The 27,924-nt window shown below is 32.5% G+C and overlaps 1 protein-coding gene across 1 annotated transcript in view; it reads right to left on the bottom strand.

Moving 5' to 3' along the window:
• The window catches only part of SLC12A2 (solute carrier family 12 member 2), a 116,918-nt gene that overhangs the window by 6,868 nt on the left and 82,126 nt on the right, over positions 1-27,924 (bottom strand). The window contains exons 14-23 of the mRNA XM_004449515.5: positions 27,239-27,394; positions 25,427-25,526; positions 21,223-21,334; positions 19,515-19,655; positions 12,436-12,542; positions 8,984-9,063; positions 5,944-6,069; positions 3,255-3,302; positions 2,116-2,238; positions 1,315-1,426 (exon numbers count right to left, since the gene is read on the bottom strand). Of these exons, the coding sequence (XP_004449572.1) occupies positions 1,315-1,426; positions 2,116-2,238; positions 3,255-3,302; positions 5,944-6,069; positions 8,984-9,063; positions 12,436-12,542; positions 19,515-19,655; positions 21,223-21,334; positions 25,427-25,526; positions 27,239-27,394 (1,105 nt within the window). The remainder of the gene's footprint in view (positions 1-1,314; positions 1,427-2,115; positions 2,239-3,254; positions 3,303-5,943; positions 6,070-8,983; positions 9,064-12,435; positions 12,543-19,514; positions 19,656-21,222; positions 21,335-25,426; positions 25,527-27,238; positions 27,395-27,924) is intronic.

Here is a 27,924-nt window from a genome sequence, read left to right as displayed (position 1 = left end):
TTATTCTTCCATCCAAGATGAATGCATATCTCTAAGCTCAAATATTACTTTTGGGATTCAACCAAACCGAAGATTAATATATGGCAAATTCAGTTCACTGTATAATTTTTTGGGAATGGTAGAGGCATGGAAGAGGAGTATCAAAAAGTCTCTAACTCTGCAATAAAATTAAATATCTTTTTGAAGCCATAGGTGGCAATGAAACATTGGTGGCAATAATAGCAAAGATGAAACATACACACAAGAAAAGCAATTAAAACAGGATTTTATGTTTAATAAGATGACAATTTTCTAAATTAAGATATCAGATATTAGAAAATAGTAAGGTATGGTTTTAACTTTTAAATTCATTAGTATGATTTCTTGATAATCAATATTTGAAATGACTAAGCACCTTGTTATATCCCAGGGTCTATTTATATACTGTCTGCTATGTGCATGGCAATGTGCTTAACATTATAGGGCCTGTAAATTCACCTTAAAAGGTGACAACTAAGTTGGACTTTGAAGAATGGAGTATTTTAACAGAGAAGAGAGGAGAGGAGTAAAGAGCTATTTACAGTAGCAAGATCAGAGTAGGCAAAGGACTAAAAGTCTGAAATAACATACATGTTCAGGTCATGTGCTGAAGTGTAAACTGAAATATAGGGCATGTTTGGGGTGATAAGAGAAAGGAAGGGAACAAGAGGACAGACTGTCAATGGCCATGAATCCCACATCATAGCAATTAGATTTTCTTCAGTAGGTAACACAGAGGAAGTTTTGGTATATGATCAAAGCTCTGCTTTCCAAAGAGGAACCTGGGAGCAATGTGTATAATATGAGGAAAAGGAAAGAGAAAAGACACAAGGGTACTTGCACTACAGGAGAGAAGCCAACTGTGACCAGAACTAGAATTGTGGCAGTATAGATACCTGGAAAGAAGGGACAATGACAATGGCATCCTGCATATCTGCTGTCTAAAAGTCTACAAATTGTATCCCACATATGAAAACGAAATATTTGTGCACCTTCTTTTTCCCAATTAAAAAAAGGTGCTTAAAAGCTTTAATGCCACAAGTATTTAATAAGAACCCTCTAAAATGCCAAAATATTAAGAAAAATATTACATATAAGTAAAAGTAGGTATCTACAACTTAAACATGAAGACAAAATTAAAGAGAATGATGTTTTATTTTTTTAACTGAAATTTTTAGCTTTAATATAGAATGGAACAACATGATTGACATTTTCTAGCCTGTCTAATTTTTAATCCTATCAAGTCTGTATTGTGAAAATGAATAACACTGGATAAAAAAGTAAAGATAAACTTACGCTCTCCGGTCATGGTCTATTCTGTTTATTTTTCCACCAATGAATACTCTTATCTTACAGTCTTTCCATTTTTTCTTTGTGGTCAAAAGATAAGGTATCAATAAGGTCAAACCTGAACATAAAAAATATATCAAATGATTGATTTAATGCTAATTTCTCAATCAAGAATTTTTAATTCAGCTTTATTCTCTAAAAACGTTTACTATATCTCAATATAAAAACAAAATTCTTCTTTCTGTTCTTCCTTAATAATTGAGTCAAAAAGTCCTTTTGCAAGCCTAAACAAAGAGCCCAATTGAATCGGGCTCAAGTGAGAGAGTGGCCTAGTAGAGTCAAGGGATTAGTTACATACAGAAGGAAATAAGTATTCTCATTGAAAATAATGGCAGCCAGGTATTTCAATGAATAGAGAAATAAGGAAAGGGAGAAAGCTAGAATGAACTCTGCAGTGTTAGATTGGAATTGGTTTTCAATTAAAAAATATACAACCTGAAACTAATTGTGGTCAAACACAGGACATTATTCCAAATTAAGTGACATTCTACAAAATGACCTATAATTTTAAAAAAATGTTAATTAAGGTCATGAGGTTGGTCAAGGAGAGACTGCATAATTGTTCCAAATAGAAGAACACTGATTAGACAGGACAACTAAGTGCAACAACCTGATTCAGAAATGAATACTTTAGTTTTTGGGAACACTGGCCAAATCTGAATGGGTCTCTGTGTAAAGAGTATAGGAGATTTCTTAGTACTGTTCTCAAAACTTAAGTTGAAATTACTAAAAGTTTATTAGCCTTACCTCCATCATCAAAAAGCCACCAGACATCAATAGTATTCTTCCCTTGTTTTTTCTGAAATTGTGTACTAGCTTCAAGAAGCTTTTGGTCAGATACATTTAAAGGCACAACAGGGCCTTTGGATTCTAAAGGATTAAAAAAATATGTAAGATATAAAGGAAGTAAATATTAAAGCCCCTTTTGATGAATTCCTATAGTTTTCAAACTTTCGTGTATTCAAATCTGTTTATACAATCTCTTAGTCTAAGGAAAATCTCCCTCATCTTTCCCTAACTATTGACCCTTCAAAATGAGATACCCAATTCTAAAGCCATTAAACCACCACATCTTTCTCTGAACCATGAAAGATGGTGGGAATTCCTTGAAAGGGTATCCATCTGCTGCAGGTCTAACAGACAATACACCAAGGGATTTCCCATTTATATTCCCAGGAATTAAAAAAAAAAAAATCAGCATTGGCTCTGTGAGCAAGCAAATGATTATTATGCAGCTCCTACACCAAACTTTTAAAGGCAGAAATCCACAGGAGGAAATCTGATCGCTCTGTAAAATCTGTCATTCACTTTTCATGCTGCCATGACATATGCAAACATGATGAATGATTTTGCATGATGAAATATGGCTACCAAACCACACTGCTCCATAACTCTCACCTCTATCTCCTTCTCATAAAATTCATGTATGTTGACATGACTGTGTATCTCCCAAATGCAGCAGGACTGTGAGAAATATTGCAATTTTTGAAATGAAAAATATATTAGTATCAAAATTAAGGTCTTGGCTGGGTACAACTGATGGTAAAGAATGCAAGTGACACCATAAATATATGTAATTCAGTGTCTCTACTTATCATCTAAACCATGCAGTTTAATTTAAAAATAAATTTAATATTGACTTACAGGGTTTGAGTATTTCAGAAATGCTATGAGGATTTAAAAGTATTTGTGATATATTCACCTTTTCTTGGCAAGATTTACTCTTTAGTTGGACTAATTATAATTTTTCTAATCTGCATTTAATAAATAACTGTAACATCACCTCACCATGGAAATAAAAACTAATGAAGTAAAAAAAAAAAATTGGAGTTAAAGAGTTAACAGTATGAAAAAGAGATTAAAATAAAATGATGAAAAATGCCTGCCTTTTTTCAACAGTGGTTGAGTTGGAGTCTTGCCATCCTCTTCCTCATCTAGATTATTTTTAAAAAACACAAAATATAGGTTAATTGCCTTTATATTAATAAAATAATGAGAATGTAAATAGAGCACATTTATGAACAAAACACAGTATGAAACAAGAGTCCACAAAAAGTAATCAAGACTGAAGATTTGTAATTTCTATACTGAGTGTTCAGGATTTTAAAAAGCAAACATATCTTAGACTCTTCTACAATGGGGCTATTGATTAACACTCACCCCTAAATAGTATTATTGTACAACTGTCAAAAAAATTTTTATTAGAGTTTTAAAAATTTCATACTTGAAATAAGTTGAAAACATGTTGAATATGGCTTCTAGAGTATAAAATAATTTTAAATGTGTCATTTTGTCACTTTGCAAATGACTGGAAACTAATTTTGGAAACATCTGATGGATATTTGGTATTTTAAAAAATGAACTAAAAAGTAAATCATCATTTGAAATATTAAGGAATGTGATCAGAAATAGTGTCTTTTGACTTATATAAAATGCAAGGTCATAAAGCAGAGATTTTTTTTCAAATATAAAAATTTATACAAAATATACAGCTATCATTTATATTTAAAAATCTATAAATATTTTTCTGGGGTTTATAGTTTTCCTAATATCAATGTTATATCATGTATATTTGATTCTTTAAGGATTGTAAGACTCTCCACTTGGATGGGAAACAGAACACAGCAATGGGCTCTACAGTCAGACACCCAAGATTCCAATATTAACTCCACTCCTTCTACTTGCTATGTGAGCTTGAGCTAAGCAAATTAACTCATTTTCTTCATTGAGAAAAAGAGTTAACAGTACCTACTTCTTAAGGTTGTTAAACTGAAAGCATTAATGCACTTGCCTCAGTGCCTAGTACAAAGTACTCAAGGGGTGCTCTTTTTGTCCCCTAGCACATTGTATGCCTCAATAACAAAGACAAATGTAACCAAATATTCATGAATAAATAATAACTACACCAGAATGTTTATAATTCTGAAGACTTTGGAAGTTATTTAAGTTTTTCTACAGTTTATCTAATTTTGAAAATAACTGACTAAATAAAAATAAAAACAAAATAAAGGTAATGGTACTTTTGAATGCTGCTAATTTCTTATACTTGGTATGGAACAAGAAACATTTCAATTTTACATTTAATTTTATAGTATTCAATATTAATATTTTTATAAAGAGAAGGATATTTAATAGTATCTATCTTTAATAATAAAAACATTTATGAGTATAACCATGGACATTCTGCATCATGTTTAAAGAGCTCAGAAATGTCAAGGAAAGCATGACATTTAAAATGATTTAAACTAAGTTTAAAGCATTTAGATTTCACAATAAAAAGATGAGTAGAAATTAACTGACCCAAGTTTCATACTCTATAAAAAATAATGACTTCATAAGCTTGTGTTACATAATTGAGCTAATGTATGGAAAACACCTACTATAATGTGGTTGTACAGAGATGTTCAATAAATATTACTTCTACCCCCCAACCGTAACTTCACCTATTAATTCCTAACAGATTCTGTAAGGAAAGGATCTGTTTTAGATAAAAGGACAAAAAAATAAAATGAAATGAAAAATATACAATATAAACTAAAAATAAACATAGGAACATAAAAAGTTATCAAAATATGTTTGTAGAGTTTTGAGGTGGTAATAGGAAAACAATTATGATCAAGGTAGCAAAGAAGTGAAAGGGAAAATACTTCTCAACTAAACTTTCAAAAAACTACTACTGTAAGCAAATAGAGTAAATAAGGACAGAAATAAAAAGCAACAATAATGCTCCTAAGTAAACTGGAAGAAATGAATTTCACAGAGAAATGATTTGTCTGAGGATAAAAATTTTAGGAAAAGAATAGTAATTCTTTTACAGGAATCAAAAGTATGATATGGTTTGATGATTTACAGTGCAGATTTCTTGTTGCAAATCAGCTGGGTTTAGGACAGATGGAGATACAAGATTGAACAGAGGTAGGAGAGTGAGGGTGGGAGAATTAGATTTGGAAGTCATATTTCTCTCCCCTTCTCATGAACATGACATATGCATTTTTGTACATGAAATTCTCTGAAAGTCTCGAAGGTTTTGAAATCTTTTAGTGGTCTTTATCACATGACCACCTGGGGTATTTTGTTAGTAAATTATGGTTTAACAGTTTATGGTTTAATAAACTAGAAATGGAGTTTCTTCACAGAGGGACTAAAGCAAGGAATAAATTTTGACTTGATTTTTATTACACTGTTTTACCTGAGATCTCCAGGTGCAGTACATGTAAAGAGTTTTTAATATCTCAGCATATAAACCATGTTTATATAAACAAAGATATACCATGTTTCTTTCCAAGTTCAGATTTAACCTATACTTCATATTGTTTTATTTAAAGCACAAATAAAAACATACATATATTTTAAATAATTGGCATCACTTATGTTCAAAATGTTTAATACCTTAAAATAGCTGGTTATTTTGTAACCATTTTTCAAAGCCATTAACTTTTACCTGAGCAACTACAAATGAACAGTTCAATTTTGAGAACAGGGTACTTTCTGAGACATGCTATACAGTAAAAACTATTTTCCACCCAAATTAAAACATTACCATTAATAAAATTTATTATTTGAATGAAAAATTACCTTTATGTGCAACATTTTTTTCACCAGATGGTTTGGAAGCATCTAAATCTGATGCTTTACTATATTCCACACTTAGTATCACATCCTTGGCACCAGGAGATTTCTCTTGTGATGACAATAATTCTTCTATGGATATGAAAATATTTCAAATATTATCTATCTTATTTTTTAACTGTTAAAGCATTGTGCTTACATTTTTAAAGCAAAGTTTATTATGATATTATAAATTATTTCCCATGTAAAGAAAAATGATAATGTTTTGAAATGAGTAATTACTTAAATATCTAAGCCACAACTAAGCATCAGATATTTGAATTAGGTGCTGGCGGAATAAGTAACGAGTGAAATTCATGGATCAAGAGAATCTGGTGGGCAAAGGAATGATTTATAAAATGTGAATGAATTCTACTTTCAAAGTCATTTATACATATGAAATATGTAAAAAAAAAAAAAAAAGACAAATGTTCATAAACATGTTAAAAGACAACAGGTAACACAGAAAAATTACACTCATAAATATAGAGCCAAGACCAGGGAAGAGAGTCTTTTCATAAACTCCAGGTGAAAAGTATCACCTGTTTATGTCTAAAAATGCTTCTTCATTTTGTGTCTTCTTTTTGGCAAGAAGTTAGTATACATTTAACTTTCAACAGAAACAAAATTATCATAAAAACAAATATAATATGAAACTGATAATCTGTTCATAATTCTCATCACTTTTCATATAAATTAACAGAAATAGTGACAGAAACCATTAAGCGTAGGTGCCAGCACTATGCTAAGTGCTTCACAGGTCTTATCTCCTTTATAAACTGCACCATACTTTTGAAGTAATCATAGATGAGGAAACTGACATTCAGAAGTCAGCATTTTGCCTAGGCTACAAAACCACTAAAAGAAGAAAAGCTTAGAATTTTAACCCAGATCCACTTGATTTTATATCCCTTGCTCTCAATCTATGCTAAACACAATTCTTGTCTCCAATCTTAATGCGGAATAAAAAGGCTTTCAAAAATTTGATCATAATGATTATAAATACATAAAAATATTTTAAAGATTCAATCACATTCATACATGACTCTTATATGATAGCTGTTTTGCAAGTATTTTCTCCCATTCTCTAGGTTGTCTTTTTACTGTATTAATAATGCCCCCTTTGATGTGCAAAAGTTTTCCATTTTGATGAAGTAAATTTATATTGTTTCTTTAGTTGCTTTTGCTTTAGGTGTTGTATCTAAGAACCCATTACCAAATCCTAGGTCATGAAGCTTTCCTCCTATATTATCTTCTAAGAGTTTTATAGTCTTAGCTCCTACATTTAGGTTCTTGATCTATTTTGAGTTAATTTTTGTCTCTGGTGCAAGGTAGGGGATCTAACTTCATTCTTTTGCATGTGGATATTGAGTTTTCCCAATACTATTTCTTAAAGAGTCTAGAGACTATTCTTTCCCTGTTACATATAGTTAGCAACCTTGTCAGAAATCAATTGTCCATAGATATGTGGATCCTATTTCTGGATTTTCAATTCCATTCCATTGGTCTATATGTCCTTCTTTATGTCAGTACCACACTGTTTCGATTACTGGAGCTTTGTAGAACAATTTGAAATTGGGAAGCATGAGTCTTCCAACTTTGTTCTTTTTCAAAATTGTTCTGGCTGTTAGGGCCTCCTGGCAGTCCCATATGAATATGAGGATTGTCTTTTCCATTTTTTAAAAAAAAATTTTTTTTGCTGGAATTTTGATAAGGATTGCACTGAATTTGTAGATTACTTTGGGTAATACTGACTTCCTAACAGTTAAATTCTCTAATCCATGAATGTGAGATGTAGTACTATTTAGGTCTTCTTTAAGGTTTTTCAGCAGTGCTTTGTCATTTTAAGTACACAAGTGGTTTATATCTTGGGTAAATTTATGCATAGACCTTTTATTCTTTTAGATGCTATTGTAAATGGAACTGTTTTCTTAACTTACTCTTTGGATTGTTCATTGCTAGCATATAGAAAAACAACTGAAGTTTTGCATGTTGATCTTGTAATCTGCCACTTCACTGAAACTGGTTGCTACAGTAGTTTTCTTGTGGATTCCTTTGGATTATCTACATATAACATCTTGTTGTCTGAAAATGGATACAGTTTTACTTCTTTTCTAAATTGGATACTTTAAAAAAATGTTTTATCTGGTTGCATCATTGTCTTTTTGGTGTGTTGCTTTGCTGTACGTATGGGCCCCATGCCTCAGTGCACCGGTCTGAGAAGCCTTTTTTCTTTTTTTTAACCAGGAAGTCCCAGGGACTGAACGTGGGTCCTCTGTGTAGTAAATGGGAGCTCAATTGCTTGAACCACCGCAGCATCCCTGTGTCCCTGAATTGTATACCTTTTAATTCTTCTTGCCTAATGCTTCTGGCTAGAACTTATAGTAAACTACTGAATATCAGAGGTGAAAATAGGTATCCTTGTCTTGTTCCTGACCAGGCTTTGCTATCCAGGTAATGCTGGCCTCACAGAATGAATTGGGAAGTGTTTCCACCTCTTGGATTCTTTGGAAGAGTTTGAGAGTTTACAACAGTTTAATTCTTCTTAAATGTTTGGTAGAAATCACCAGTAAAGCCATGTGGTCCTGGACTGTTGACTGGTAGAAGGTTTTTTTATTATTGACTCAAATGTTATACTTGTTCCAGGTTTGTTAAGGTTTTCTATTTCTTCTTGATTCAATTTAAAAATTTTAAAGTCTTTCTTCAGATTCTTTTATTCATCATGTATATCTACAAATTTGGCAGATCTACAATAATAACCAGCATTTGTTTCTCTCAAACCTTGACTTGGATTCAATTTGATTCTTTCCATTATCATCAATAACTATCATCCAGATTGGTAAATGGAAAAAGCACAAACTTTAGTACAACCTTAAAATGCTAAACAGCAAGCCCATAAAACAGAATGGTAACCATGAAAATTACTGAAGAATTTGTGAGAAATAAAATTTTCTAACAAAGTAATTTATATTTTTTAAATAAAAACTTTATTTTAAACAAGGTTTACCTTGTCCTTGAAGATGAGATATATCCAGACCCTCCTTTAAGCGGATAACCACTACACCATATTGTATGTCAAAGGCATCACTGTAATAGGAAAAAATAAATTACAATTTGTGTCCTCCTCTATAAAATGAAAGTGATAGGTCTCTAAAATTACTTTCTGTTTTAAATATCTGATTTTTAAAATGTGCATTAAAATACTTAAGAGAGATTTCCATAATTTAGTTTCAAATTCTATACCATTCCCCTTTCCTTCTTTGATAATATCCTTGAAAACTATGCAAGTGTAGATCTTTATAATATTGATACTCTACCTACAGCAAGGTGTGTAAAGCAAAGTTTATTTTTATTCTATCAGAAAGAAGCTAAAATTATGGAAAAATAAAATTTCAGGAAAACCAATTCTACCAGGTATATATTTAGGCTTATACCCTTAAGGCCAACAGAAATAGAAGAAAACAATGAAGACAGATTTTGCTGAAATAAGAGCAGGTTGCAGTGTATGAAGACATCATTTCTAAAGGAAATGAGGGTATTTTAAAATATTTTCTACATCTTTACAAAATTAATTTTAAAATAATCCAAAAAAAAATTAATAATAATCCAAAGATTTTCCGCGCATTTGCAGACTTATATTCACTCTCCTTCTCTCCTTTTAATATTTCTGAACACAAATGGGAGCATCCTACACACACGTAAAATATCTTATTGGTCCTACTGACTAATAGGAGAATGTGTTCATTCTTAAAAAATCAAAGAATGTGTATTGTGAAATTCTTGTGTGTTTTTTAAATCAGAGAGACAAGTTTGACCGCATTCCTATTATGATTTATAATGAAACTAAGGTCAAAAGAGATTCTCTGGAGAAAGAAATTTAATAGGTTAATTTTCCCCATTTGAGACTTGAAAGACCTAATATACTAGAGAAGAAATAACTACAAGTATTTTTTAAAAGTTAAATAAATTGAATCAAAATCAATTTCTTTAAAGAAAAACCAGTCCAGTGAATATAGTCCCCTGAGTTTACTTTGGATTAAAATAGCTTAATGTTTTCACTGTAAGCTGTATACACTAATGTATAGTAGTTAGTTTTAGACCTTACGTACTCTTAGTAAATAATAAGTAAAGCATATCTCAATTGCATAAGGTATTTAGAATCAGAACCAAATCATTAAAGGAACTGTCATAATATAAAATTATGACCAGTGTCATTGCTTAAAAACTGCCATTAATTCAAGAAATCAAAGAGCAATATTTTACTTATTCTTTAAAATTGTTGACCAAACAATACTTGACATAATATTTGACTTCCAGCGTTTTAATCCTTACAAAGCCAGAGTCAGAAAGAATCCTTCCTTCTAGTACTCCCATTAAAAGCAACTACAACTAATAATGTAGCAGGTATATTATAAGGACTATTAGTAAAAATTTCATTTTCTATTTCCTAAGATAATTATTCTATCTCCTTGATCTTGAGTCTTAAGAAAAAGCAAAGGGAAACGGACTTTGGCCCAGTGGTTAGGGCGTCCGTCTACCATATGGGAGGTCCGCGGTTCAAACCCCGGGCCTCCTTGACCCGTGTGGAACTGGCCATGTGCAGTGCTGATGCGCGCAAGGAGTGCAGTGCCACGCAAGGGTGTCCCCCGCGTGGGGGAGCCCCACGCGCAAGGAGTGCGCCCGTGAGGAAAAGCTGCCCAGCGTGAAATGAAAGAGCAGCCTGCCGAGGAATGGCGCCGCCCACACTTCCCGTGCCGCTGACGACAACAGAAGCGGACAAAGAAACAAGACGCAGCAAATAGACACCAAGAACAGACAACCAGGGGAGGGGGGGAAATTAAATAAATAAATGAATTTTAAAAAAAAAAAGAAAAAAAAAAGAAAAAGCAAAGCACATGGTCCACATGATTTCACCATTCTTACTATCCTTATTTGTCTAATCCCCACATACAGAAAGTACAAGAGAATTAGAAATTCCGACAAACAGAAAGTACAAAGAGAATAAAAGTACAAGAATTTTGTTTACAAAAAAATGATAACCCCAAAACCAAGCAGCAGTCACAGCATGACAAATCAACATAGCCTTAATTTTACTAAAAGCATTTAACAATTCTTTGGGAAATCTTATTCACTGTATACATTATTAATAAACAAAAAGAGCTTTTTAAAAAGTAAAGTATGAGATGTGATTAAGTCTTTGAGGTAGCTCTGAAAGCAAAGCTATCACTTGTGAAACAGGTGAATAAATTTGTGAGGGTGTCTATAGATACAACAAGTTCTAGTAAGGAAGATAACTTCAGCTGAGGGAGATAATCCCAGTTAAAGATAATGAGTTAAGGGCAATCAGGTAAAAATTCAGAGGACTTGAATGTGGCTTAGAGCTACTTTCCTAATTTCAGTTTTTATGTTTGTTTGTTTTTAAGAAGACACTGGGTGAGCATATTATCTTTTTGCCCTAAAGATAAATAGATGACATAATTTTTTTATTTTAAAGGACAATTGTCTGTTTATGAAGAAATACTTCATAGGAGGAGGTGCACAGTTCTGTTTCATCAGTGGCTATCAGAAGATTACTTTTTAATCCAGCATGGTACAGTGAGAGAGAATGCTTATTCTCTACAAAATAACGTGAATAAAACAGACAGACTTGTTAAGTAAATCCAGAATACTCAGAAAAGGAGGTAGTTTTAAGTATTAACAAATAAATCTGGAAAAAAATAAAAAGTTTTACTCTTTTTATTAATTAATCCATTGAATTTCAAAAACCTATTATGGTATTAAGCAGGTAAAAGGCTGTATTAACATAATCAGGAGAAAAAAAAACAGAAAAACAAAGTAATGAAAGAATAAAAAGAACTCTCTAGACAACTCTAGAAGGAAGTTAAAATGATGGAAAACAAAACAAAATTGTCCAATAAAGATCCTTGGAAATAACATTGAAAAGTAAATAGTAAACTCAGAACTCACACTTTGAAGAGGATGGAGAAGCAAAACATGTAAGTATACTTTTAAAAAATGTAAATAACTTACTAGGTGAACCAAATGGCTAAATACAAATTTTCTTAGAGTGGAAAACAAACCTAAACCTCTAAGGCTTACATCAGTGACAACGTAACTTAGAAGGTGAGGGATCTGGCAACATTTGGGAACTGCTCAGAAGTAGCTGTAAGGATGAGGAAAAGGTTACTAACTTGAAGGGGAAGTCAAAGTATACATAATATGTGTGTATGTATGTACCTATTGATATCTGTGTAGGTACATGTATAGACACAGAAAGATCCATAAATATTTTTTGTTACTAGATCATCAGTTTAGAAGCCAGATGACCACCCAGTCCTTTTCACTCTTTATTGCTTCCATTTTAAGAGACTACATAAGAGGCTTAAAAAAATGAGTGTAAGCTTTCAAAATTAACATTTTATGAACCATGAAGTTACTGAATTATAGAAAAGTACTTACTGAAATAAGTTTATATACATATCCACATCCCTCATATCTGTTTGCAACCAATCATTCTTAAATCCAAGGACAAGGGTGTTTGGTTTCATACGACCAAGACCAGCAGCCTAAAATACAGTAAATATAACTTTAAAGAACTATATAACAAAATCCTCTACATGGATGCTTTCTAAACATTTTTAAATTACATGCCCTTATCAGCAAAACTTTTTGAAAAATTACATGCACTACAGTATTCATATTACTTATGATTAAATATGTACAAAGAAGTTAAAAATTAAACACTTGGGGAACAGGTTTAGCTCACCTGCTTCACATGTACAGGAAAGAAACAATTTTTAAAATTAAATTTATATTGTTATACTTTTATGATCTACCAAGATTTTCATATTTTCACTGAGAGAAAAATGATGGAATATACACCATAATCATAAATCATAATGATACAATTGTCTCCCCTTCTAAGTTATAAATTTTGCTTCTAGGTTTTAATGGCTTTTTATCAAATGTCCAAATGAAAGAAGTGTACTGTTGGCTGCAGTTCTGAATCACATCAATGCTAAATGTCCAATCCTCTCCTCTAATCATTTGCAAAATTACTGCTATAATCTGACTAGTTAATATCTATCTTCAATTTTCATACATCTTGAAAGCTCATCAGGAGTTGCAAGTCAACATGCTTAACAAATGTGTCCAAGTTCCAACTAATTTCTTCTTTTGTAAGTTTATAAAACATATTGGAAAACACTATTTCCAAGACTATGTGTACACAAGAATTTTTATAAGTGACAAAGGTAACACATTTTTGCAAAAGATTAAATTAACTAAAATATTTATCAAATGCTGACTATGTGCCAAACACTATCCAAGCACTTGGGATAATTAGGGAACAAGAAAAACATCCCTAACTTTGTTTAAAAAAAAAAACCAAAAACTTATCTCCATTTTCAAAATGTTCTACCCATGGCATGAGTTTCATTAAAAAATCAGACTACTTTTCATTCAGCATTAAAAACAACATGACTTTTACTTTGAAGGGACAGATAAAGAATATATATATATATTTTTAATTACGTGACTAGGTAGCCACTAACATCAAAGAGCATTTTGAAAGTTTGTTTTGTTTGTTTGATTTAAAAAACCAAATAGGGACATGAACATGGCTCAACTGATAGAGTGTCCGCCTACCATATGCTGGGTCCAGGGTTCGATCCCCAGGGTTCAATCCCCAGGGCCTCCTGACCCATGTAGTAAGCTGGCCCACATGCAATGCTGCTGCATGCAAGGAGTCCTTTGCTATGTCAGGGCACCCCCGCGTAGGGGTGCCCCATGCACAAGGAGTGTGCCCCACAAGGAGAGCTGCCCCACATGAAAAAAGGGCAGACCGCCCAGGAGTGATGCTGCACACATGGAGAGCTGACACAGCAAGATGACACAACAAAAAAGAGAGGCAGTTTCTTAGTGTCGCCTGATAATGCAAGCGGACACAGAAAAACACACAGTGAACGGACAGAGAGAGCAGACAACAGGGGGGAATGGGAGAGAAATAAATCTTGAAAAAAAACCAAAAAATAAAAAATAAAAAACCAAACAACTGAAATCTCTTTAGCAAAATGCTAAAATCTAAAGCATATTATAAACACCTCCGATTTCTAACCAAACATCCCCACTGTATCATTTTCCCTGTACATGTTTCTTCAGGTTCAAACCCCGGGCCTCCTTGACCCGTGTGGAGCTGGCCCATGTGCAGTGCTAATGCACGCAAGGAGTGCCATGCCATGCAGGGGTGTCCCCCGCGTAAGGGAGCCCCACGCCCAAGGAGTGCGCCCCGTAAGGAGAGCCGCCCAGCGCGAAAGAACGTGCAGCCTGCCTAAGAATGGTGCCGCCCACATGGAGAGATGACACAAAAAGATGATGCAACAAAAAGAAACACAGATTCCCGTGCTGCTGACAACAGCAGAAGTGGACAAAGAAGAAAGATGCAGCAAATAGACACAGAGAACAGACAACCAGGGTAGGGGGTAGGGGGGAGAAATAAATAAATAAATAAATCTTAAAAAAAAAAAAACACACATTTAGTTTACTGTATCTGTTGTGTGTATACCAGTAGAACCATTTTCACTGCATCAGGAAGAACTGTTTCCCCAGTGGTATATTACTTTTTATTTTTGTCTTTTGTTATTAGGCTAAAACATCTCCAAAATTACAGTTACTTACTTAAATTGAAGTAAGTGCTGGCATGAGATTGGCACTACTTTAAAAATTACTTAAAAAGTTGTAGAGTTTTGGCTATAGTTCTAGATGATTAATTTTGAAATGTTCAGCTAATAGCAATGGCCTCAAATTACCACAGTTAATATTTTATGGCAGAATATATGCTCAGGATGAAGTTCACTGGATATAAATTTACATTGCAAATACTCTTAGTGGCAACTATAAATTCTTTTGGTCTATTTTTTTTTGTCTTTATTTTTTTAGTATTACATTAAAAAAATATGAGGTCCCCATATACCCCCCACCCCCTTCTTTTGGTCTATTTTTTAAACAATTTTTTAAAAATCACTTTTTATCTCAAAATATGGTTGATAAAGAAGGGGAAAGTTATCAGAAGCACTCAACATGTATGACAGGATAATTCTAGGCTCTTTTCATCCAGGGAAAAAGGCAGAGTAATGTTCACACTGAGATCTCTGAGAGATCTGGCTTGATTTAAAGAGTCACCCATCATGATATAATCTGGAATTTTCAATAAAAATAATGTTATTTTGCTCTCCAAAATGAAGATTTAAAATTGGGCTGACAAATAAGTGGCTACTGCCTTAAAAAAGAAAAAGAAGAAGATCCAAAAATATAAATTAAGAAGTTAGTAGTGCTAATATCACACTGACCGAAGCTTCCCTAAGCAAACTATTAATAAGACTCTTTTTAAAATAGTACATCTTAAGTTTTAATGTGGAAGCTGGATAATTAAATGCTGATTTAATGAGAAATAATAAATGCTTATGATTATAATTAGTAATTAGGCAGAGAAAGGGACAGAAAAAAAAGTCAAAGTGTAAGGTAAAACCACCTAAAAATAGCACATATCCAAGTATAAAATAAGTCACTATAAAATGAAATTAATGAGCACTGAATTAGATATGTAAATGTGGTTAAAAGGGGAAATTTTAGGTCCTATATGTTACTAGAAGCTTAAAATTAGGTTAAAAATTAAAATATAAAACATGACTGTACAACTCAGTGGGCCCTATTGCAAACAATGGATTATAGTTAATATTACAATTATAAAAATGCTCTTTCATGAATTCTCACAAATGTACTATACTAATGCAAGGTATTAATTATAGGGTTTATAATGGAAAAAAACTCATTCATGTGAACCATGGACTAGAATTAATGGTACAATTATATTATTTCATAAAAATTGAAAGGGTACTATATTAATTCATATTAATAATAGGGGGTGGGGTATATAGGAATGCTGTATTTTTTACATGATTTTCTATAAATCTACTACTTCTTTAATTTAAAAATTAAAAAAATAAGTTAATATACAAAAACTGCTTTTACAAAGATTATGAACAACTAAAAGAAATGAATGCATACATGCATATTTGTCAATTTATGTAACAGGTTCCTGAAGGTAGAAAAGAACGAGAAATATTCTCAGTGACATCTTACAATAAAATTTCCATGATTAGTTTTACTGAGGCAATTTATAAGGATATTTCCTACAGTTTCTCAGTTTTGACATTAGAATAAAACCATCTCCAAGGCATCTTTGTAAAGTTGTTGTATTTGTTAGGTTTACAGGGAAGTCCCAAAATAATACTTTTCCATTTATCCTAACTTTATCCCACACTAGTGAAATTGTCATGACTCACTAGGGCATGAAGTTAGGTGGAGGAGAACAATCAAGAGGATGGATCATAATTTTCACCAAATTTATCATATTGCCATTTATATTACAGAAAACCTCTAGGGAAGTGGTTCTCAAAAGTATAGTCCCTAGATTGGTCTAGCAGTATCACCATCACCTTGGAACTTGTTAGAATTCCTAGGCCCCATTCCTGACCTATTGGGTCACTCCAGGGATGGAACCTGGCAGTCTGTCTTAACAAGTCCACCAGGTGATTCTGATGTTTGTTGAAGTTTAAGAATCACTGCTCTAAGGACACATTTTCCTTCATAACATTTATTAAATACATAAAATAGTTATTAAAATTTTTTATAAATTGTATGAAGGCAAACAAGATTTACCTGACAGAAAGAACCTGATGAATGGGGGTAGAATTCTTTCCAAAATAGTATTTCACATACAAAAAGGAATAAAGAATAAAATAATCAACATCTGCTAAACCCACCAGCCAGTTTTAGAAAATAAACATGTGGAACACTTTCATATTGCTCCCTAATCACGTTTTCTTTCCTCCCTTCAGAGATGACCACTCCTCGGAGTGGGGTGTTCATCCTTCTCAGTCCCTCTTTTCATTTTTACTATGTATTCTGTTATTTAGGAATACATACCTAAAAAAATTTCAGTTTACATATTTTAAACAATTTATAATAGCTTCATACTGTTATTTTCTTCACATTGCTATTTTTCCTTACTGTTTTTGAAACTTATCCATGTTAATACATATAGCTCATTTTCACCACCATATATTCTACTGTATGATTATATCACAATCTTTCAATTCTTTAATAGTTGTTGAAATTGCTTCTAATTTTTCTCATTACTACAAATAATGTTGGTATGAACATTCATATAACCTTCTTCAAAATACTTCTAAGAATGGAATGTCCTAGTGTAGTCACACCTTCAAATTTGTGAGACATTGCTAGGCTGCTGTCCAAAGTGGGTGTCCAATCTACATTCACATCAACCAAAAGGTTTCCAGATGTTCTACATCCTTCCTAAGATTTGATATTGGTTTTTGATCAATCTGATGGGTATGAAAATTTACTTGTACTTTGATTTCCTTCTCCATCCATAATACTTTTTCTTTTTTAAGTTCTCTTTCCGATAAAGTTATTTCTTTATAAATTATGGACTGTATTCTTTTGCTGATTACATGATTATTCCCTTGGTCTGTAGCTTCCTTTTACATTTTTCATGTCCTTTTTTGAAGCATAAAGTTTTAAATTTTAAATAATAAATTTAATAATGACTTTATTAAACTTTTTAAAATTTCCCTAAGGTGGTGGTTTTTTTTTTCATTTAAAAAATTTCATTGAAGTATATGATTCACACATGAATATACATAAACAGTAAGTGCATAGTAAAAGTTGTGAACTTACAAAACAAACATGCTTAACTACACCCACCCACCAATACCACCTTGCATTGTTATGGAACATTTTTTACAAATGATGAATGAACATCGTCAAAATATTACTACTAACTACAACCCATATATTACATTTAGTACATATTTCCCCCTAATTCCTATTTCCCCCTAATTCCTATTATTAACACCCTCCTTTGTATATTATATATTAGTTACTGTTCTGGAAAAAAAAAGTTCTCTTATCTGTAATGTTAACCATAGTCCATCATCCAACACAGGATTCACTGTGTTATACAGTCCCATGCCTTGTATAATCCATTCAAAGTGTAAACTCAGTGGCTCTCATTTTCATTAGAGTTGTGTGTTATCACTTTGGTCTATTTTAGAACATTTTCATTTTTCTATAAGGAAAAATCCTCTACCCTCTTATACCTCCGTATTATTGACCCTTAGAACTGATATAGTATCCTCTTTGCCACTGCTGCAAAAATATTACAATACTACTTTAACTATTGTCCATAAGTTACATTAGTTGTAGTTTTCCCATTCACTATATTCTTAACATTTAGTAACAGAACAACATTCTTGTATTTATACTATTAACCTTACTCCATCCACTACTGAAATCACTATGTTATACAGTTACTCAGTTATCATCTAGCTTACTTTTTGACTTTTTTTTTTTTTTTAGGCACTGGGGGCAGGGGACTGAACCCAGGACTCTGTACATGGAAAGCCAGCGCTTAACCATTGAACCACACTGGCTTTCCTGAAAGTTGGTTTTTTTCATTTGTTTTGCTTGTTGTTTATTTCTGTTTTTTTTTTCAGGAGGCACTAAGATCTAACTTGGGACCTCCCATGTGAGAAGCAGGCACTCAACTGCTTAAGCCACATCCGCTCCCCTCAATTGATGTTTTTTGTTTTTTTAAAAAGATTTATTTATTTCTCTCCCCTTCCTCCCCGCCACCCCAGCTGTCTGTTCTCTATGTCTATTTTGCTGTGTGTTCTTCTTTGTCTGCTTCTGTTGTTGTCAGCGGCATGGGAATCTGTTTCTTTTTGTCGCGTCATCTTGTTGTGTCAGCTCTCCGTGTGTGCCACACCATTCCTGGGCAGGCTGCACTTTCTTTCCCACTGGGCGGCTCTCTCTATGGGGCGTACTCCTTGCGCGTGGGGCTCCCCCACATGGGGGACACCCCAGCATGGCACAGCACTCCTTGCGCGCACCAGCGCTGCACGTGGGTCAGCTCCACACAGGTCAAGGAGGCCTGGGGTCCGAACCGTGGACCTCCCATGTGGTAGACAGGATGCCCCAACCATTGGGCCAAGTCCGCTTCTCTCCATTGATATTTTAATAGCTAAATTTTTTGAATCTCATTTTTAAAACTTCTTCCCTAGCCAAGGTCATAAAATTATTCTATATTTTTTTCTAAAAATTTCTTTCATAGGAATGAGAATTATTTTTAAAAATTAAAAATAAGGACAGTCATTTTAACACATAAAAAATAGTGGTGCATAGCAGGGAATGAATGGAAAATATCTTAGAGATGGAGAACAACAGATTAAGATAATTCACAAATAGCCTTTTTTCATTGTCAGTCAACAGCACCTTTTTTCCTATGGTCTTGTTAGCTCCCGAATTATACATATCTTAGGAGTCTATTTTAATAAAAGACATTAAACAAGATTTCCCATTTGTGTTAATATAAAGAATGAAACCTAAAATCAAAGAGTTTTAAACAGTTTATACAAAGCTAAAATGTAAGCATTTGAAACATGTAACAAATTCACCTGCATCAAATACTGTGCACCTTCTCTCAAGTCATCTGCATGAACTGGAGCATAAAAAGCCTTCATTTTGTTTTTAATAAGCCATCGTTGATATTTGGCTTGATCAATGGACATTTCTTTCATGGCTTGTCTTCGAGGGCCCTTTTAAATAAAAATATTAATAGTATCTTTCATTAAAAGGTAATCTATTTCACATTTATAAAAATGATCTTGTTATACTGGCTTGAAATAATATGGGAGGAAGGGGGAGAAATATAATAATAGCATTTCATTTCTGGATCAGTGAATTATTTTTAAGGCTTAAAATTAAAAAAAAATAGGTTGGCGGTATGAGTAAGGCACAGAGGTGCTAGTAGAAGAGAGAAGAGGATGCAACAGGCTTAAAAACAAAAAGTTTCGATATTACGTAAATGAGAGAAATTAGGAAAATGTACAAGAGATCATATAGAGCAAAGTAAAAGCCTTCCATTTTCCACAGAAAGTTTCCTAACTTGTTTTCTGGTTTGTCCGAAACGTCTGAGTTATCGAGGCTCAATAATTTAAAAACAGCATTGAAATCCAAAGTGAGATAAATAATAAAAACACATTTTTTCTTCATACCTCTGTTAAAAGGATAAAATAAAAGGAAGAAAGGAAATGAGCTTTGTTAAATTGCAATCCTAGTTTCATCTTTGCAAGTAATACATAGAATTTGTTATACACAAATGTATAAAGAAAAATCTAAAAAAATAAGCTAAAGTGTATTCCTTAAACATGACTAAGAAAAGGGAAAAAATAAATTTATCTTTCTTAGTAGGAAAATTAACCCATTTGTAATTTCTGATGCTGAAGGCCCGACTTGAATTGAGCAGCTTGGGGACAAACTGGAAAACTCCAGAGATCCCAAGTAGGATCAATGTCTCATATAATTCCACTATCCTTCACCCTCATACAACTTTGACTTTGCCGCTATATAAATGGAAAAGCAACTCTATCAGAAGTCAGGATAAAGGGCACAGAGCACACATTTCTAGTACTAAAATAAGCTTGAGAGAAAAGCTAATCAGACAAATAAACTTATGCAGAACAGGTGATCCTTCATCCACTGACTAGTCTCAATAGTCAAGATGCTAAAACTTACTTTTAAAAATTAAAAATATTTTTAAAAATTAAAATAATTTCTTTGTAAAATATGAAGGTTTACCACCATTTTTAATAATCTTTCTCTTAGGAAAAAAAATGAATGGACAATTAAAGGTGTTTGAAGTTGGAAATTTAACAATGCTAAATTTAGAAATGCTCTTTTTATATACTAGAGATATTACTTTCTACTCTAGAAATTTATAACACTTTGCTTACCTTCTCTAAACCTTATTTTTTTCTGCAAAGTAAATGTTCTCAATGTTCTTAGGACTTAGGAAAAATAACAATAAGGAAACAACATACTGAATTTCATTTAGGTTTCTTAGTTACAAAAAAGTCATTTTGTTCTTGGCCAATCTGCTCTCAATGGGCAATATAGTTTAATCAAATCTACTCATAATAAATAAGAAAAACAGAGACAGTTCAACAACAGTTTAGAGACAAAATATTCTGAGGAAAATAATTCTTATATTAAAAAATATCCCTACATATTTCTCTGGTCAGATTTCAGATCTAGAAAGCCCCCAAATTACAAATTACATACAGCAAAAAATGTTTTAATATAGGATAAAAAATGAATACTTACCATATGTACATGACCACAGATCATCAAACCAACATTTTTTGTGAAATCATGCACAAGATGAAGTAAAGCTGGGCGTGAGTTTGGAGCACCTGTCATAACAAGACACTGTGGCCTAATTTAAGATAAAAAAGAAAAATGAAATTAGAGAAGCTTGGGCTTTTGGTAATAAGGACATGATTTTAAGTTGTTTCTCTAAGAATAAAGTATTATACTAGAACTTGCTTTATGTAATTATCCTCATGACACAGGCCATAGGATTCTTATAGAAGATGACATTAACCAAGCTTTTCTTTGTATAAGACATGCAAACAAAACCAACTTAAGAGTGCTAAAATGTCATTCTAAAATAATAAATAGTATTATAAATAAAGATTCTGGTATGTATTGCAGAAAGAAATCATCATGCTGGTTTAAAAACATGGAATGACTTTTAGTCTTCTAAAGGTTGATATTCTAGTTTTTTTCAGAGAATTTGCAGTTTCCTGAAAGCATGGCCTGTCTTTCATGTACAAAATAGGCCACTTTATTTCTTAGCTTGACTATATCAAAATTAGTTCTATTTTATGATATCAGCCCTCTCTAATCTACCTCAATATTAATGACTTTTCACGAATAAACTACCTAAGGTGAAGAAAAGGTTTCTAGTAAAATTAAGTTTTAATGCTAATTAACAATGGTAGAAGCCAAACTTGAATTAAATTTCCTATACAAACACAGGACAATGGCATGACTTTCATATATTCTTCACTGAAGATTTTTGCTGACAAGAAGTGGAAATCAATCTTGTTTTATGAAAAAATATCCTGGTATTTGTAGTAAGTCCAAACAGGTTGGCAAAAATTCTTTAAAATGAGAATTTAGGTAATAAGAACCAACTTTAACAGAAAGCAAATAGGATATGAAAAATTCTGACAAACATTACATTAACTATTAGGGATAGCTCCTAATAATACTCATTAAAAAAGCATGAAGCCTGAACAAAGACTAAAAAATAATACAAACTTATTCAGTATTTTAGCAAATTAGCTGAAAAACCAATTCTGTCTAGAAGAGATGCTTTGGGGCAACTAAATGTGAAATCATGCCCTATGACCAGGATCATCGTAAGTATTCAGTCACCCCTTGTGAGCTCTAGCAGGTTACACAGCTCCCCAGCTAGAGATTTCCGAGCAGCTGACTGCCCTTCGTACCTTCTTTCCCTTCCCTTAAGCTAGAATATGGATGTAGTGATGAATCTGACCACATGGATAAGAGCACTCTCCAGGAACGGTCACTGATAAAACAGAAGGAATGTGGGTCTTGAATGACCAACTGGAGCACATCTGCCCTATCTGCCATAGACCATCCACTGGTCTATCAAGTGAGATAGATAAGCTTCTATCTTGTTTGAGCCAATGTATTTATCAGTCTTTTTGTTATAGCAGTTTAACCTGTACACTAATATAATTCATTACTGTGGGAAATTAACTTGTACTCCTTATCTTTACCAAAAAGTAAACATACCATAAAGGCATAATTGGGAATAGTTTAACCAGACCAAAAAAGGCATAAAACAAAATTAATTAAGGACAACTTTGAGTAAAAATAGCAGAGTGAATATTTGCCTTGATTGTAACTCCTTTTTCAAAAATCTCCCATGATAGAAACTGATTTTTAAAAGGCTTTTTATAAAACCACAAAAATAAGAAGACAGGAAGAGACACAATAGTATTGAAATACTGAAAGCTAGAAAGCAGATGGGAGAATGGTAAAGGATTTGGCAGATCAGGAAAGGGCTAAAACCTAAGAGTATAAAAGAAAGCTGTGAACCTATCTGATTTTGTGCCTACGAGATCAACAAATTGCCTAGGAACCAGTGGCAGGTGATTACTCTGGGAGGCAGGGACATTGTGTTAAAGAAGCTAAACTAAGAAGAACTGGTTGAAAGTTTATGTAAGAAATAACTAGATATAACCAAATTATTTTCACTACTATGATGGGCAAATGTCCCAAGGTGGTTGTTCTCCAACCTTGTTAGGCTGGGGCATATTCACTAGAGGGTGTCTAGTCTACAAGATACCAGCAATAGCTGAGGGCAGAAGTAAGCTACCTTAAATAGATGCATTAGTATAACATTTATATAATGAACCACAAGAATGCCAGTCTCATTCCCAGTTGACTCTCAGAACTTTGGCAGCCAGGACTTTACCTATACAAGCAGATGGAGATTCTTTCCTGGAAAATGTAATCAGATCCAAAAGAAAGTCTTTAAAGTGACTTAAAGTTCCTCAAAGAACCAGCATAGATAGATTTAATCTACAATAAGGGTTTTACTGAGAACCTTACCTGCCAATGCAGAGCTTCTATTACTAAGGATCACAGATATTTGAGGAAAGTCTGAATAAAATAAACCAAATGAAAGAAACAGAAAAGAGTGGGAAAGAAACTTCAATGAAATACAAACTAGGTAAAGTGAAGAATACATAATTTTTTGGATTATTAAATCCAGGGAAAATATAAAAGCTGTACAAAAAAAGAAAAGCCATCATAAACTACTACATGGCTCAACTGTGATTCATGTTTAAAAAGTCATAAAAATATAAATACCAAATACTGAATTAATCAAAATTATGCCATAAAAACATGCTGGGAAGATGGGGTAAAGGAAAGGTACATCTATGTGTCAGGGGTGGGTAGAAAAGAGACATCAACAGATAATGTCTAACATTAAAAACCAAAAAGTAGAGCAAGGCAAGAATTTTGTTTGGGAATATGAAGGTAAATACAAAGAGAATCAGTTTGAGAGTTTAAAGTGGTTACTGATGCAGTGGGAGAAATAGAAGGGTGAGGAAATTAATGATTTTTCATGTAACTTTGTAAGACTAGTTTTCGCCTTTTTAAACTATGTAAATGTAACTCCGATAAAAATTTAAAAGTCACATCGGGATAAAACATGTTTTTTGTTTGTTTGTTTGTTTTTAATGTTCTCATTAATATAACAAGTCAAAGCAACAAGTTTTTATTGATGGCAAATTAACTTTGATTCTTGCTGATACCCTTAGTTCTGGATTATAACTTTTTACCTAACAGAATAATTTTTATTTTCTGTTATACTTGGCATCAAATACCCAAAATGTGCTTAAACTAATGTTTTCCTCCCATGGCTCTCATTACTTTTTCTTTTCCCCATTTCTTTCTACCCAAAGGTTGAAGATCTGTGGCTCTGGGAAATTTTCATCTAGAAAAAGAGGGAAAGCAGTGTTTCACAGGAGTAACAAAAATAATGCAAAAACTTTTCTTACTAGGAGAGATTCTGGTAGAGCAATTCTTTAATAGTACTAGTCAACTTTCAGGGTTTCCGTAAAAAAAATATCATTTCTTCTTTTGGTTTACTCACAAACATGGAACAGGTTTCTGAGTTTATTAGGCAGATTCCAATGAAGACTATAAAAAACCACTTGTTCACAGCCAGACTTAAGCTGAAACATGGCCTCATGGTCTATTTTTTTTTTTTAAATTAGAAGCCTACTTTTAGCTTACCTTTAACTAAGTATAACTAATAATCTATAACTTCTAAGAATTTTATACAGTTAAATATTTCAAGATTTAGAGAAGTACATACTAATAGTGCTTTACTAATTAAATCTAATCAGTTATTAGAAGTATATTTGGCTAAGTGATAGTTTTTAATTGATGACTGATAAAATGAACTGTTACAAATATGAAATATACACAGGTCATTTAATTACAAAAAGATAATTCTCTTTACTCATAATTTAATTAAAAACTAACCTAAGGCGCAGATTCTTCGTTACTGTAACTGGTTCCCAGCTAATCACTGATAAGAAAGAGTAACTAATATGAAAATATTTAGTGTCTTAGATAACTGACAAAATAAGGTATGTAAAAATCTCTATGAATTTCATACCTAGTAGTTATGTATCTTCAATAGCCAAGGAGAGAAAAAACTGTTCACTTTATGGTACCTACCATTTAAAAATCTTCAAATGTAGGACTTTCAAAACCTTCGTATTATTTTTGATAATTAAGAAACATCACCCTTATTTATGAATAATTGATCAAGTTCAACCAAAATAAAAAAGTACATTCCATACTTTTATAGAACATTTTATGAATTGCCAGCATATGGAAATGTTACTGAACAATCAGTGAAGCACTGATTGCCAGCTAAGAGAAAATGTTTCCATGCTACCTTATTACTTACCTAAAGTTTTTCACATGGTCTTCCACTCCAGAAAGACGAATTGAATGCTGCAGTGCATTCAGGTAAGTCAGGGCTTGTGTAGAAGATCCCCAGTTCACATCTGTAGAAACACAGTACTCATATAACATAACACCAATTATATTAACCCATCAAAAACCAATTTTAGATACAGAAAGAATTAAATACTTTCATATTTTAAAAGTTGAATTCTAAAATAAAATATTGCACTTGAACTTTCAACAAAGTCTATTACATTAAATGCTGTGCTAATTTTAATTATAATTGCACTTAGAGAAAAGGTTTAATTTAAAAAGACTGACATGATCAGGCTGTGACTGCTATACATGAAATTCAAAAGTCTTTCATAAGAAATAAAACATTTATTATTTTTTTAATAAATATAGCCAAAGTTTAAAGGGAAAGAGGCAGATCTCCACTTGTTGGGAAATACTAATTATAGTACTTAACTGTTTGGATTATATGAATAGGCAAATTTTATTTATTAAATAAACAAGCTGGACTCCAAACAATTACTTTAGACATTTATTACTTTAGAGACTTACCAGGCAAATTAGAAAAACAATGCTTCTAAAGTGGTTAAAATAATAGCTTCTTTGTCCATTCCATTTTTAGAGCCAACACTCTAATCCAAAACCTCATCATTTTATATCTGGATTACAAAATGTATCCTCACTGTTTAAAACAAATACTTTGCACTCTTGTAATCTACTCCTAATATATTCTACTGAGCCAAAACTTTTCAAGTATTTCTTGTCAGATCTTTCTTCTGTGTAAGATTATGCACTGGTGTGGTAGATTGAATTATGTCCTCCACAAAGATCTGTTCAAGTCCCTGGTCTTTTAAAGATCCTATTTAGAGAAGGCCAAATTGAATCAGGGGAGGCCTTAATCCAATATGACTGAAATCCTTATAAGGAGAGGAAATCTAGATACAGATGACTGAGGAGGAGGAGAACCCACAAGAGACCAATGGAGACAGATCACAATGTGATGGGGCAGAGGCTGACTGCCAGCAAGCCACTATCAGAATGCTGAAGACTTCAGAGGAAGCATGACCTGCCAATACTTTGATTATGGACTTCTAGCCTTCAAAAATTGCGAGACAATAAATTCCTGTTGTTTATGCAAAGTAGTGAGTGGTATTTGTTATAGCAGCCCTATCAAACTAAGACAAAAGGCTGCAAAACTGAACACTGAAGTAATCTTACTATAACTTAATAGCATCTGCTGAAGATACCCAAAATTTATCAGTATGACACAAACTAGGTAATCTTTAAGTATTTTCTAGTTGATACATTTTTGTACCAATCTTCCTGCTACATAGAAAGCTAGTGTCAGATATTATGTCTTCTAGTATTCTGTGAATTCCACGGTATTGCTAGAATTCTAAGACCACATTAGGTAATTCATATGCTTATTAGGCTAACAACAACTACAGTAGTACAAACCTGAATCCTTTCAAAGAATAATTTAAAAATATTTTAAATGCATCAGAATGTTAATTATATGGATTTCTTATTTTTCCACAAATAGGAATAGATAAATTTAATTTATGGGTAAAAACGGAATTCCATAGGAACAAAAAGCTTAATTATTTCATTAAGTCTACATGCATTTGGAAATACAGTATTTTAATTTTTATATGATGAATATGCCTTTCAAATATACAAGAGATAATGCTCAAATATTAAAAGTAACAAAAAAAGTATATATTTTTTACAAATAACAAAGAAAGCTTTAAAAGTTTTCTATCTTGATATATTAGATATTTTAAAAAAAGCTACTACTGACCTGGTTTTTTGTAGGTAACATAAATATACAATCCAAGGACTATAACATATGTAAGCAATGCTGCCCACCAGTTAATGACAAACATCACTATGCAGCAAAGAATCGCTCCTATAAGCGATATCCACATATTGTAGTATTTGAATGCAGGTCGCCACCCTGTCGATAACAACAAATATATAGATAAATAAAAGCCAATCAGATAACACATCTGCTTTATACAATGTACCTAATGCATGCACAAAATAACTTTCTTTGTTGCTGCCACACTGAGAGGGCACTGAGCATTAATTATAAGGTTTATATATATCAGTAATGTCAAAGATCATTATTGATCACAATTGAATTTTAAGGTTCTTGATGGTCATGAAGAGGGACCATCTATTTACTTCCCCATTACTTTTTATCCTACTAGTTTTCTACTCAATAAACTCTTTACAAAAAATGTAAATCATCCTACCCTAGTGAACACAAAACACTGGGGAAGGTTTAAGAAAGAAAAACAGGTTTCAAGTTAAGTCCTTAGTGGAGTGGCTTTATTTTTTGGTTTTATCATGAGACATATCCATATGCCAATGAATACATAAAAATGGTTCCTGTAAAATGTTCATGGGAATAGTTAAAAATTCATCTACTTGCTAGAAAAAACAAAAGTTGACTAAAGAAATGCACACTTTATCATTTGGTAA

The sequence above is a fragment of the Dasypus novemcinctus genome, chromosome 2 (genome assembly GCF_030445035.2).
Source record: "Dasypus novemcinctus isolate mDasNov1 chromosome 2, mDasNov1.1.hap2, whole genome shotgun sequence".
Taxonomy (NCBI): Eukaryota; Metazoa; Chordata; class Mammalia; order Cingulata; family Dasypodidae; genus Dasypus; species Dasypus novemcinctus.
The sequence above is the reverse complement of the archived record's forward strand: the minus strand, read 5'-3'. Positions and strand labels throughout refer to the sequence as shown.